This window comes from Martes martes (assembly GCF_963455335.1).
Source record: "Martes martes genome assembly, chromosome: 1".
Taxonomy (NCBI): Eukaryota; Metazoa; Chordata; class Mammalia; order Carnivora; family Mustelidae; genus Martes; species Martes martes.
Window position 1 is genome coordinate 142,216,846 of NC_137888.1, and position 13,621 is coordinate 142,230,466.

The window sequence follows — 13,621 nt, forward strand, 5'->3', positions numbered from 1 at the left end:
ATAGGATTGGTTTCCTTGGCAATCAGCTCCCATCCTTAGTTGCTGTCCAAAAGTCACCTCATTAACATAAACCCAGTCTTGGTAGAAAGGAACTTGTTAGAAATAAACAAGACATGCATTTCACCTTCATTGCTCAGTAAAAGATGTTAAGAGACCAAATATTATGACAAAAGATGATCCTATAACTCATCCTCGGGAAATTTCCAAGAGTTTGGGAGCTGTGGGCCAAGAACTGTGGACTAAAGCCAAATATATAAGAGAAATATATTTTGGTCATCTATACAATCAAATACATATTTCCTATAAATCACAGTATTGCAATGATAATGGAGAAAGAACGGCACAATTTGCCAGATAAGGTGGGTAGAAAGGAGCAAGAGCTGTTTGTGAGGCTATGGAAGAGACAAAGGAAAAAAAGATCTAAACACTATAAGAATTATTTTAGAAAATCTTAAATTTCAATCTTTATTACAATCAACATTAAGAGTACCCCGAGTTAAGACATGCTATATATACTGGCTTGTGACATACTAGAATACACAGAAATATCTTCTTTTCTAGCAAAAAAATATGATTACTCTGGGGAGGAGTCAAGATGGCGGAGAAGTAGCAGGCTGAGACGACATCGGGTAGCAGGAGATCAGCTAGATAGCTTATCTAACCATTGTGAACACCTATAAATCCAACGGGAAATCGAAGAGAAGAAGAGCAACAATCCCAGAAACAGAAAATCGATCACTTTCTGAAAGGTAGGACCTGCGGAGAAGTGAATCCAAAGCGACGGGAAGATAGACCCCGGGGGGAGGGGCCGGCACCCGGCAAGCGGCGGAGCGACGGAGCACAAAATCGGGACTTTTAAAAGTCGGCTCCACTGGGAGACATCGCTCCAGAGGCTAAACTGGGGGGAAACCCAGGCGGGGTCAGCATAACCCCAGGACCCGCGGGGTCACAGAAGGACTGGGGGTGTCTGAGTGCCGCAGAGCTCGCAGGTATTAGAGTGGGGAAGCCGGCTATAGCGACAAAGCCGAGGAGTGAGCTCTAAGCCCGGGGTTACCTTGTGCCGGTCGCAGGCTGGGTGGGCTCGGAGCGCGGCCGGAGGCCACGGAGACAAAAGCGACCCGGCGCTTTTCTCCAGCTCCAACAATTGACTGCTTTCCTCGAGGCGCGACCGCAAGCCAGGGAGGCAGGGCTATTGGGCGCTTTGCTCTGAGAGCGCACTGAGGAGCGGAACCCCAAGCTCTCGGCTCCTCTGGGCCGAGAGAATGGGAGGCCGCCATCTTCATTCCCGTCCTCCGGAACTCTACGGAAAGCGCTCAGGGAACAAAAGCTCCCGAAAGCGAACCCGAGCGGATTACTTAGCCCGGCCCCTGGCAAGGGCAGTGCAATTCCGCCTGCGGCAAAGACACTTGAGAATCACTACAACAGGCCCCTCCCCCAGAAGATCAACAAGAAACCATCCAAAACCAACTTCAGTCACCAAGAACAGCGGAATTCCACAGCAGGAGAAAGCAAATCCTACCTGGACAAAATGACAAGGCGGAAAAACTCACCTCAAAAAAAAGAACAAGAGGCCGTACCGAAGGCTGGAGACCTAATCAATACAGACATAGGTAGCATGACAGATCTAGAGTTCAGAATGACAATTCTCAAGGTTCTAGCCGGGCTCGAAAAAGGCATAGAAGATATTAGAGAAACCCTCTCCGGAGAGATAAAAGCCCTTTCTAGAGAAATAAAAGAACTAAAATCTAACCAAGTTGAAATCAAAAAAGCTATTCATGAGGTGCAATCAAAAATGGAAGCTCTCACTGCCAGGATAAATGAGGCAGAAGAAAGAATTAGTGACATAGAAGACCAAATGACAGAGAATAAAGAAGCTGAGCAAAAGAGAGACAAACAACTACTGGAACACGAGGAGAGGATTCGAGAGATAAGTGACACCATAAGACGACACAACATTAGAATAATTGGGATTCCAGAAGAAGAAGAAAGAGAGAGGGGAGCAGAAGGTATATTGGAGACAATTATTGGAGAGAATTTCCCTAATATGGCAAAGGGAACAAACATCAAAATCCAGGAGATGCTAAGAACGCCCCTCAAAATCAATAAAAATAGGTCCACACCTCGTCACCTGATAGTAAAATTTACAAGTCTTAGCGACAAAGAGAAAATCCTGGAAGCAGCCCGGGAAAAGAAGTCTGTAACATACAAGGGTAAAAACATTAGATTGGCAGCGGACCTATCCACAGAGACCTGGCAGGCCAGAAAGAACTGGCATGATATATTCAGAGCACTAAACGAGAAAAACATGCAGCCAAGAATACTATATCCGGCTAGGCTATCATTGAAAATAGAAGGAGAGATAAAGAGCTTCCAGGACAAACAAAAGCTGAAAGAATTTGCAAACACCAAACCAGCTCTACAGGAAATATTGAAAGGGGTCCTCTAAGCAAAGAGAGACCCTAAAAGTAGTAGATCAGAAAGAAACAGAAACAATATACAGTAACAATCATCTTACAGGCAATACAATGGCACTAAATTCATATCTCTCAATAGTTACCCTGAATGTTAATGGGCTAAATGCCCCAATCAAAAGACACAGGGTAACAGAATGGATAAAAAAACAAAACCCATCCATATGCTGCCTCCAAGAAACTCATTTTAGACCCGAAGACACCTCCAGATTTAAAGTGAGGGGGTGGAAAACAATGTACCATGCTAATGGACATCAGAAGAAAGCTGGGGTGGCAATCCTTATATCAGATCAATTAGATTTTAAGCCAAAGACTATAATAAGAGATGAGGAAGGACACTATATCATACTCAAAGGGTCTGTCCAACAAGAAGATCTAACAATCTTAAACATCTATGCCCCTAACATGGGAGCAGCCAACTATATAAACCAATTAATAACAAAATCAAAGAAATACATCGACAGTAATACAATAATAGCAGGGGACTTTAACACTCCCCTCACTGAAATGGACAGATCATCTAAGCAAAAGATCAACAAGGAAATAAAGGCCTTAAATGACACACTGGACCAGATGGACATCACAGATATATTCAGAACATTCCATCCCAAAGCAACAGAATATACATTCTTCTCTAGTGCACATGGAACATTCTCCAGAATAGACCACATCCTGGGTCATAAATCAGGTCTCAATCGGTACCAAAAGATCGAGATCATTCCCTGCATATTTTCAGACCACAATGCTCTGAAGCTCGAATTCAATCACAAGAGGAAATTTGGAAAGAACGCAAATACATGGAGACTAAACAGCATCCTTCTAAAAAATGAATGGGTCAACCAGGAAATGAAAGAAGAATTGAAAAAATTCATGGAAACAAATGATAATGAAAACACAACAGTTCAAAATCTGTGGGACACAACAAAGGCAGTCCTGAGAGGAAAATATATAGCAGTGCAAGCCTTTCTCAAGAAACAAGAAAGGTCTCAAATACACAACCTAACCCTACACCTAAAGGAGCTGGAGAGAGAACAACAAAGAAAGCCTAAACCCAGCAGGAGAAGAGAAATTATAAAGATCAGAGCAGAAATCAATGAAATAGAAACTAAAAAAACAATAGAACAAATCAACAAAACTAGGAGCTGGTTCTTTGAAAGAATTAATAAGATTGATAAGCCCCTGGCCAGACTTATCAAAAAGAAAAGAGAAAGGACGCAAATAAATAAAATCATGAATGAAAGAGGAGAGATCACAACCAACACCAAAGAAATACAAACAATTATAAGAACATACTACGAGCAACTCTATGGCAACAAATTTGACAACCTGGAAGAAATGGATACATTTCTAGAGATGTATAAACTACCACAACTGAACCAGGAAGAAATAGATAACCTGAACAGACCCATAACCAGTAAGGAGATTGAAACAGTCATCAAAAATCTCCAAACAAACAAAAGTCCAGGACCAGACGGCTTCCCAGGGGAATTCTACCAAACATTTAAAGAAGAATTAATTCCTATTCTCCTGAAACTGTTCCAAAAAATAGAAATGGAAGGAAAACTTCCAAACTCATTCTATGAGGCCAGCATCACCTTGATCCCAAAACCAGACAAGGATCCCACCAAAAAAGAGAATTACAGACCAATATCCTTGATGAACACAGATGTGAAAATTCTCACCAAAATACTGGCCAATAGGATCCAACAGTACATTAAAAGGATTATTCACCACGACCAAGTGGGATTTATTCCAGGGCTGCAAGGTTGGTTCAACATCCGCAAATCCATCAATGTGATACAATACATTAATAAAAGAAAGAGTAAGAACCATATGATACTCTCAATAGATGCTGAAAAAGCGTTTGACAAAGTGCAGCATCCCTTCCTGATTAAAACTCTTCAAAGTGTAGGGATAGAAGGCACATACCTCAACATTATCAAAGCCATCTATGAAAAACCCACCGCAAATATCATTCTCAATGGAGAAAAACTGAAAGCTTTTCCGCTAAGGTCAGGAACACGGCAGGGATGTCCGTTATCACCACTGCTGTTCAATATAGTACTAGAAGTCCTAGCCTCAGCAATCAGACAACAAAAAGAAATTAAAGGCATCCAAATCGGCAAAGAAGAAGTCAAACTATCACTCTTTGCAGATGATATGATACTATATGTGGAAAACCCAAAAGGCTCCACTCCAAAACTGCTAGAACTTATACAGGAATTCAGTAAAGTGTCAGGATATAAAGTCAATGCACAGAAATCAGTCGCATTTCTTTACACTAACAACAAGACAGAAGAAAGAGAAATTGAGGAGTCAGTCCCATTTACAATCGTACCCAAAACCATAAGATACCTAGGAATAAATCTAACCAAAGAGGCAAAGAATCTATACTCAGAAAACTATAAAGTACTCATGAAAGAAATTGAGGAAGACACAAAGAAATGGAAAAATATTCCATGCTCATGGATTGGAAGAACAAATATTGTGAAAATGTCTATTCTACCTAAAGCAATCTACACATTTAATGCAATCCCTATCAAAATCCCATCCATTTTTTTTAAAGAAATAGAACAAATAATCCTAAAATTTATATGGAACCAGAAAAGACCTCGAATAGCCAAAGGAATATTGAAAAAGAAAGCCAAAGTCGGTGGTATCACAATTCCAGACTTCAAGCTCTATTACAAAGCTGTCATCATCAAGACAGTATGGTACTGGCACAAAAACAGACATATAGACCAATGGAACAGAATAGAGAGCCCAGAAATAGACCCTCAACTCTATGGTCAACTAATCTTCGACAAAGCAGGAAAGAATATCCAATGGAAAAAAGACAGCCTCTTCAACAAATGGTGCTGGGAAAATTGGACAGCCACATGCAGAAAAATGAAATTGGACTATTTCCTTACACCACACACGAAAATAGACTCAAAGTGGATGAAGGACCTCAATGTGCGAAAGGAATCTATCAAAATCCTTGAGGACAATGCAGGCAGCAACCTCTTTGACCTCCACCGCAGCAACTTCTTCCTAGGAACATCGCCAAAGGCAACAGAAGCAAGGGCAAAAATGAACTATTGGGATTTCATCAAGATCAAAAGCTTTTGCACAGCAAAGGAAACAGTTAACAAAACCAAAAGACAACTGACAGAATGGGAGAAGATATTTGCAAACGACATATCAGATAAAGGGCTCGTATCCAAAATCTATAAAGAGCTTATCAAACTCAATACCCAAAGAACAAATAATCCAGTCAAGAAATGGGCAGAGGACATGAACAGACATTTCTGCAAGGAAGACATCCAGATGGCCAACAGACACATGAAAAAATGCTCCACATCACTCGGCATCAGGGAAATACAAATCAAAACCACAATGAGATACCACCTCACACCAGTCAGAATGGCTAAAATTAACAAGTCAAGAAATGACAGATGCTGGCGAGGATGCGGAGAGAGGGGAACCCTCCTACACTGTTGGTGGGAATGCAAGCTGGTGCAACCACTCTGGAAAACAGTGTGGAGGTTCCTCAAAAAACTGAAAATAGAGCTACCCTACGACCCAGCAATTGCACTCCTGGGTATATATCCTAAAGATACAAACGTGGTGCTCCGAAGGGGCACGTGCACCCGAATGTTTATAGCAGCAATGTCCACAATAGCCAAACTGTGGAAAGCGCCTAGATGTCCATCAACAGATGAATGGATAAAGAAGAGGTGGTATATATACACAATGGAATACTATGCAGCCATCAAAAGACATGAAATCTTGCCATTTGCGACGACGTGGATGGAACTAGAGGGTATCATGCTTAGCGAAATAAGTCAATCGGAGAAAGACAACTATCATATGATCTCTTTGATATGAGGAAGAGGAGATGCAAGGTGGGGGGGTTTGGGGGGAGGTAGGAAAAGAAAAAAATGAAAAGATGGGATTGGGAGGGAGACAAACCATAAAAGACTCAATCTCAAGAAACAGACTGAGGGTTGCGGGGGGGAAGGGGGATGGGAGAGGGTGGTGGGGAAATGGACATTGGGGAGGGTATGTGCTATGATGAGTGCTGTGAAATGTGTAAACCAGACGATTCACAGACCTGTACCCCTGGGGATAAAAATACATTATATGTTTATTAAAATAAAAAAATTTAAAAAAAAATATGATTACTCTGTCATATTTCATCATCATAATATTTACCACATTCATCACTTACCATATGCCAGGCACTAGTGCTTCCAAATGCATTTTCCAACTCCTTAGGTAGGTACTATAATCCTAATTTGTAAACAAAGTCTTAGAAAAAAATTAAATATCTTATCTACAGCTATATGAGTAATCGGTGGCAAAGCTGGGATGTAAACCCAGATAAGCTTCCTTCTGAATTTGTGCTCTTAATACAACATTTTAAGAGGCAACAGAACATGGATTCAGATTTGTTCTAATAAGAATCCAGAAAGGACAAACTCAGTGGTAGAAACAACCCTGACCAGAGATTCAAAAACCCAGATTCTAGTCTACAATCTGCCACCTTGATTACTAATTGGTTTACCTCTCAGGATCTAAATTTTCCTACCAATAAAATGATAAGGCTGAACTTCATTACTAAGATGCTACCCTCCTAAATTATGAAAGGAAAATTTAATGCAAATATAGAATGGCAACCTAAATAAAAGGAATTCCATTTTTGCCAAAAACTGAATAAATGGTATAGTACAAATCTTACCTCAAATCCATACGAAACTTGGCTAAAAAGTTATCACCACCACCATAGATGAAGAAACTTAAGCTCAAAGAGGTAAGGTTATTTGCTTATAATCACACTGGCAGTATATGACAAAGCTAGGGTTGGAATTAAGGACTACTTAGTGGGCTCTTTCCTCTGTTCTACATTTCCCTCTGAACTGAATCTCCTATTGCCATCGTCCTCCTACCTCTGAAAAGCTAGAATATCCCTAACCCACTTCATAGGTTTATTCACGATACAGTGGAGAAAGGATTAAATCTTATGGAGGCAAAGAGACCAACACTTAAACTCCTCGTTCTTTTTTTTTTTTTTTTCTAATATTTTACTTATTTTTAGAGGGAGAGGGAGGGGCAGAGGGAGAAAATCCCAAGTTGACCCCCCACTGGGCATGGAGCCCAACTCTGGGCTCCATCTCACAACCCTAAGATCATGACCTGAGCCTAAGAAGAGTCAGATGCTCAACTGATTGAGACACCCTAGCACCACCACCCCCATATTTTTTGAAGATTTCTTTCTTTTTAGAGAGAGAAAGAGCAGTGGAGCACACACACAAACAGGGAAGAGGCAGAGTGATGGAGAAACAGAGAATCTCAAGCAGACTCCCACTGACCATGGAGCCCTACACCAGGCGAGATCATGACCTGAGCCTAAATTAAAAGTCCAAGACTTAACCAAATGAACCACCTAGGTGCCCCTTCACTCCCTATTTTTAATTAAACAATTGGGGCAGGAATGGCTTAACTAGTTTATAAAGAAGGGATGATCAAGTGCCTCTTTTCATGATACTGTCACTCCGTCTATATACCTCAGAACTCCAATGCCCTATAATTCAGTGAATGCCCAAAATGTGCTCAGCAACAGATATACAGTATGAAAAACTCCACTCTAATTTCTATGTGTCACTAAACTGCATTAGTCCAAAAATAAGTGTTACAGCTAGGGAATCATAAGATTTTTTTCAGGGTTAGCGTAGGTATGAAGAACAGTCTACTTCTTTTCAGTCTTTTCATAAAGTAATAAATCTCAATGGAATTGAGCACTTACATTCCCTGTTTAGTGTATATTAGTAATTTAGTATTAGCAATGGTTACTCTCTAATAGCCATTAAGACAACTGTACCCTTAATCCAGAATATAAAAACAAGAAAAAAAAAATCACATTGGTTCCATTCGTGGATTATGAAAAACGTCATCACATTTCGTTCAATAAACAAAAATGCTCAGTGTTGGTAATTAATATTTACTGAGTGTTTATGGTCTGTCAGGCAGCTTTTAGGGGAGCTACCTCATTTGTTCCTCATAACAACTGGTTAAATCTAAGACCCCTGATGTGAGCAAGAATTTCCTGTTATCACAGGTGGACTAAAAGAAAGGCAAAGGTTGAAAAGTGAAGCCAGGAATGTAAACCAGCCAGCTGACTACAGCTAGGGAAACTTAGAAACTATGTACAAGTGCCTTAGAGAGTTAGGCATTACTCTCATTTCAAGAGACTGGGAAAATGGCGAAGAGATTTAGTCTCCTACCCAGTGTCAAGTGATTAAGTGGAAAATTCAACACTCATTTCTAAGTTAATGTTCTGACTTAATCCAGTGCATTTCCCATTACACTATATTCTCTAATACTAAACCCCTATATTTGTATACCTCTTCCCATTTTAAAAACAATATGGCGTTAAAATTTTCTAAAGACCCTGTGAGTGATTATCATTCCTAATTTACAGATGAAGGAAGGAGTGATCACAACAGGTCGGGAAATCAGATATGGCATGTTTAAAGAACCAGAATTTAAATTATGCCCTTGAAATCTTAAAAAATCCAATTCAAAATTCTATAGTAGAAAAAAAAATGTCTCCTATGTTTAAGAGGCACAGGTCAATTTCAGTCTAGTACGTCACTGTCTTCGATCACCTTAGCAGATCTCCAACAACACATGCTGGAGCAGTTTATATTCCAACTTGTATTACAGTTTTAGCGAATATTTTATCTCACGAGTATGTGAGTTCCTTATTTGTACGGACGAGAGTCAACCTACCGTGCATGTATGTAGGAGTCACTCTACAAATGATCAAAAATCATAGCAAACGTACAGGTTAGACACTGCAGAAACGACGAATATCTACTGTTAGCCTCGATAACGGACGGGGGGGGGCGGGGTGATGACCACTGCCTCAGGCAGTGCCGTCCTAGCCACACGTCCCTCTTTCGTTTTCGATATAAATGCAATCTCAATGAATGAAATACAACTAATGGCGCCCTAGTAATTCAGAGTACGGAAAGAAAATAAGCAATAGAGACAAAGTGAAAAACCAAGTAGGGCCTGGAACAGCTAGCGTGAAAAGGTGACAGGGCTAAGGGATGCCCAGGCGCGGGCGGCTCCCTAGTCAAAGGAGGGCGCACGGGCTCGTGAAGAAAATGACGTGTCTCTTCGAACCAGCAATGGCAGCGGAGGTTGGTCCTGGCACCGCCCGCGCCCCTAGCCCGGCTGAAGCGAGTCACTCACCCAGAAGACAGGTTACGTAGGGCCGCCCCCTGGGCCGCCGAGTTTCGATTCCCCAGTGTTTGGAAACGGACGGAAAACAAACCGGGTCGCCAGGGGTCACCATGGGCTTCCGGTTTCCTCGAAGGCACCGCCGCTTCCCCAGAGAAGGCACCCGCTCCGGGAACGCCGCGGAGGAATTCCCATTTCTTTAGCCTCGGCTGCGCCGCAAGCGGCGCAGCCCGGCCCGTCGTCTAGGGCTCCGGAGGTTCTGGAAGGACAGACAAGCCGAAGCAGGAATTGCCGAACTGCTGCCGGAGATGGCCTGTTACCCAGCAACACGCGCGCGAGACCTAGGCCCGCCGGCGTCCGCCTCGTCAGCGTCCGCACCGGCTGATGGCCCTGTCGCGCTCCGAGGGAGGGAAGCGCTGTCGAGGGGGGCTGGAAGGGAGGACGAGCAATGAACCGCCGGAAGGGCGGCTTCCGCCGTCCTCAGGCTGGGCTCCGAGGCCACAAGAGCAAACCGGAACTCGGTCCGCAGGGAGCCGAGAGGGCGTTCTTGAAGCCGGGGCTTTGAAGGGTGGGGGAAGGGGAAGGTGGGCGCGCCGTACTACGTGTCCCGTGAGTCTCCGCGGCGGGGCGGTGCCGCGTCGACGCGAGAAGGCGGAGGCGGAGCTGGAGTTGGGTAAGCGCATTATAGGCCTCTGTGGCGGTTGGATAGCTGGCTTGTTTTTTGACCTTCTTCCAGCGCGTTCTTTTATTTCGGCGTCCGCTTGGGGGTCCCCGAACGTCTGTGGTGTATGTTGGCTCCGTTCAGTGTTTATATCGCTGCCGCCTCGCTGTGGCCGGGAGCTGGGAAACCAACGACGCGTTCGGGGCGGGCGGAAGGAAGGTGTTAAAGCTTCCCACCTCCGTTTCCCGGGCGCTGCTGTAAACTTCAGGCCGGCATTTGAATCACAAGCTCAGCGAATTACTCAGGGCCCCATAGTTTTTCGGCACAGTGCTCTTTAAGGAAAAAAAAAAAAACCCTACATAACTGAGTTTAGGGCAAAGCTTTGGGATTTGCGGATGGTACCCGGCGGCCCTAGATTTTCTAGCGCCTTTACTAATTTCTAGATGATAGGCCTGAGCTGTGAAATCACGAGTAGTTGAACTCGTCACTGTCTCTGGAGGTCGCAGCCACGTGAAATCCCTCAAGCTCTAGGGCTGTTTCTGATTTAAAAAAATAAATGAGAAAACGGTAATTGTCGGCAATTTATCCTCATTAACTGCCAGTTAGCAAAAAAGACCCCCCCCCCCGCCACCCTCTTACATAGTATTTTGTCAACTAAGGCTTGAATATTGTTTAAATAAGTGTTCTCTTGGAAGGTGTTTTTACATCGCGTTTTAATTCATCAGCCCACCTGTTAGCTCTGATCAAACAATGGATTCGACTCAAGGATTAACTTTAAAATACGTTTTTGTTGTTAATCTTATCTTTTTGGTTTAAGTGAAAGTTCACGGTTTATGAAAAAAGACCACATGCAACTTAAAGTTACATCATATTTTTTAATCTAAATAATTAAATAGTTTGCTTTAATTTATCCGGCTGCGGCATGGAAGAGAGCACTGTTTTTAATATTTTAGACGTGAATCATTTATCTTCTGATTGCCTTGGCAATGCGCTTTGATAATTTAAAAAGCAGACCACTAAATTAAGGATGTTTTGGCTGGTAGAGTTTTGAGAAATGTTTACCAAATCGGCGGAGGCACCCGAAATCATCAGAAATAAAATAATCTGGTTTCTAATTTGTAGGTATGAAAATGCTTTCTATTTTTCAACTTTGACAATTTAGAGTAATTTGAGACTTGTCAAAAACGAAGGGAAATTCATTTTTATCTTTTCCCTTTAAGAAACTGACAGCCCATTATTTTAGTTTTCTGATGAAAAACTAAACACCTCCTTACTGTCATTATGAAGTTTATTAACAAAATTATTTTGTTAAAATTATTTTCTCCCACCTCAACACACACACACACACACACACACCCCCAAGGGGGGGAAAAAAAGCACATAGACAAAAGGATGTGAACTACTTAAAAGTCGTGACTTGATAAACTGTGTATATCCAAATCTGTGTATATCCTGAAGCAACAGGCTTCAAACAGGACAACACATATTCCTAACCCTTAACCTTAGAAGATACATGGAGGATTTCCATACATATCCCTACATAAAGGATCGTTTGAAGGTACTAATTCTCAGGTTGTCCTCTTGCATGTTTTCTTCCCTAAAATTGATCTACATCAGAGTGTGCTGAATCAGATAACTTTCTCCCTTCCTCTTTGGTAATTGTCCCTCTTCTACTCTAATATAAAGCAATAGTTTTAATCTGACCTAAATCTGTTTAGAAAGTGAGTGATTCCAGTGACTGGGTAATTGATACCTTTGTAAGAATGGCAATTGCCAAAGGCCTTCAGAAATATTGCAGAACTTAATGAGTTGTCAGCTGACTACTAAAAAATAATTTTTGATACATACCTCTATGTGATTTTTGGTACATGGTTTAGTAGTTCAAAGGGATTATTACAACCAGAAATCCCTCTACTCCCAAATACTTGGAATGGAAGAATACAAAGTAAAAGAAAAACTTAACCTGTTTCTTTCTAGCAATGAGTAGTATTCATCCTGGATATATGATCTAAATGGGTGTTAGAGAAGGCCCTACCTATTTCTTTATGAGAGGCATTTCTAATAAAAGCTGACTTGATATTTTCAAATGATCATAATTTGTAATATGTTTGTTACTTGATCAGTAGTAGTCTAGTAATTTAATGATAATACAATACTAAGGAAAATTTTTAGAACTTACGTTCTCAGGAATTTAAAAATCTTTTTGTTGTTAGAGGGAAATGTGATAGGATGGTCAGCTTAAAATATTTTCAAACACTAAAATGTTAGGAGAAACGTAAGTAAGAGAATAATAAATATGAGATAAAAATATGAATATATATATAATATGAATTCATATATGAGATAAAAATATGAATTCAAGGAGAAAAGGAATGATAGTCAAGTTCCCAACTGTGAAGAGAGAGCTTGTTCATGTGCTTTTCAACAGGATGAATAATAATAGATATAAATTAGTATGGCATTTACATTTGATTTATAAAAGAGAGAGATGCTACTGTCTGTAGGAACTAGCCTTGTTCTGGATGTGCAGTCCGTGCTTCATAATAACTTTGACTTGAAATACTTTGTATTCAGTCAGAACTAGCTTCTGACAGAGCTTTCTTTTTTTTTTTTTTAATAAAACTTGAGTGTCATAATTGTATGCACAGTAACTAAGTGCAGTGATTTTCTTTTGGAAACATGAAAGTGAAGAAAAATTTGATAGCCCTGAAAAGCCCTAAAGTAGGAAGAAGAAATATGAGGACAGCTAACAGAACAGCAACAGAGAACCCAGAATAGGGTTGGTATGTTTTACAGAGAAAGAAAAAAAGATCCAGTAGAGGGAATCCTATATTCTTATTAAATGAAGTAAGAACAACCCTCCTCTGAGGCTTGAAAGTTGTACTCTTGCTGTTTGGGATAATAATTCATTAACTTATTAATTAGCAAATACTTATTTAGCACCTACCATGTACTAGACATTGTTTTAGGCCCTGAGATGAAACAGGCAAATGACTTTTTGATGTATAAAGAAATAAAATCTATCGGGGGGATTCGGTCACATAGACAAAGACCTATGTGAAATTTAACAACATGACAAGCAGTTCCCTCTCATTGATTTTTTTTATGACAGTTTGTATATGTGCCTATGAAAACTTCTTTTCTTATTTAAAAGGAAAGAGAAGAAATAATTCAGAGATTTCTGCATATTCACTGTAAAAACCAAGAAGACGAAGTCAGTTTGTTAGAGGAAAGATACTTTATAAAGCTACCAATAAAC

General features: G+C 41.0%; 2 protein-coding genes across 4 annotated transcripts in view; one reads left to right on the forward strand and one right to left on the reverse strand.

Moving 5' to 3' along the window:
• The window catches only part of AZI2 (5-azacytidine induced 2), a 39,844-nt gene extending 29,532 nt beyond the window's left edge, over nt 1-10,312 (reverse strand). Inside the window, exon 1 of one of the 3 annotated variants that reach the window (XM_080814932.1) lies at nt 9,714-10,312. Coding sequence is in view for 1 of the 3 variants with exons in the window: in XM_080814931.1 (XP_080671057.1) it covers nt 9,714-9,816 (103 nt within the window). In the remaining 2 variants the exon portion in view is untranslated. Of the gene's footprint in view, nt 1-9,245; nt 9,327-9,713 lie in introns of those variants that run through there. The other 2 variants (XM_080814931.1, XM_080814933.1) reach the window with 2 other exon arrangements.
• ZCWPW2 (zinc finger CW-type and PWWP domain containing 2) overlaps nt 9,785-13,621 on the forward strand; it is a 121,313-nt gene continuing 117,476 nt past the window's right edge. Inside the window, exon 1 of the mRNA XM_080814961.1 lies at nt 9,785-10,374. The gene's annotated coding sequence lies outside the window, so the exon portion shown is untranslated. The remainder of the gene's footprint in view (nt 10,375-13,621) is intronic.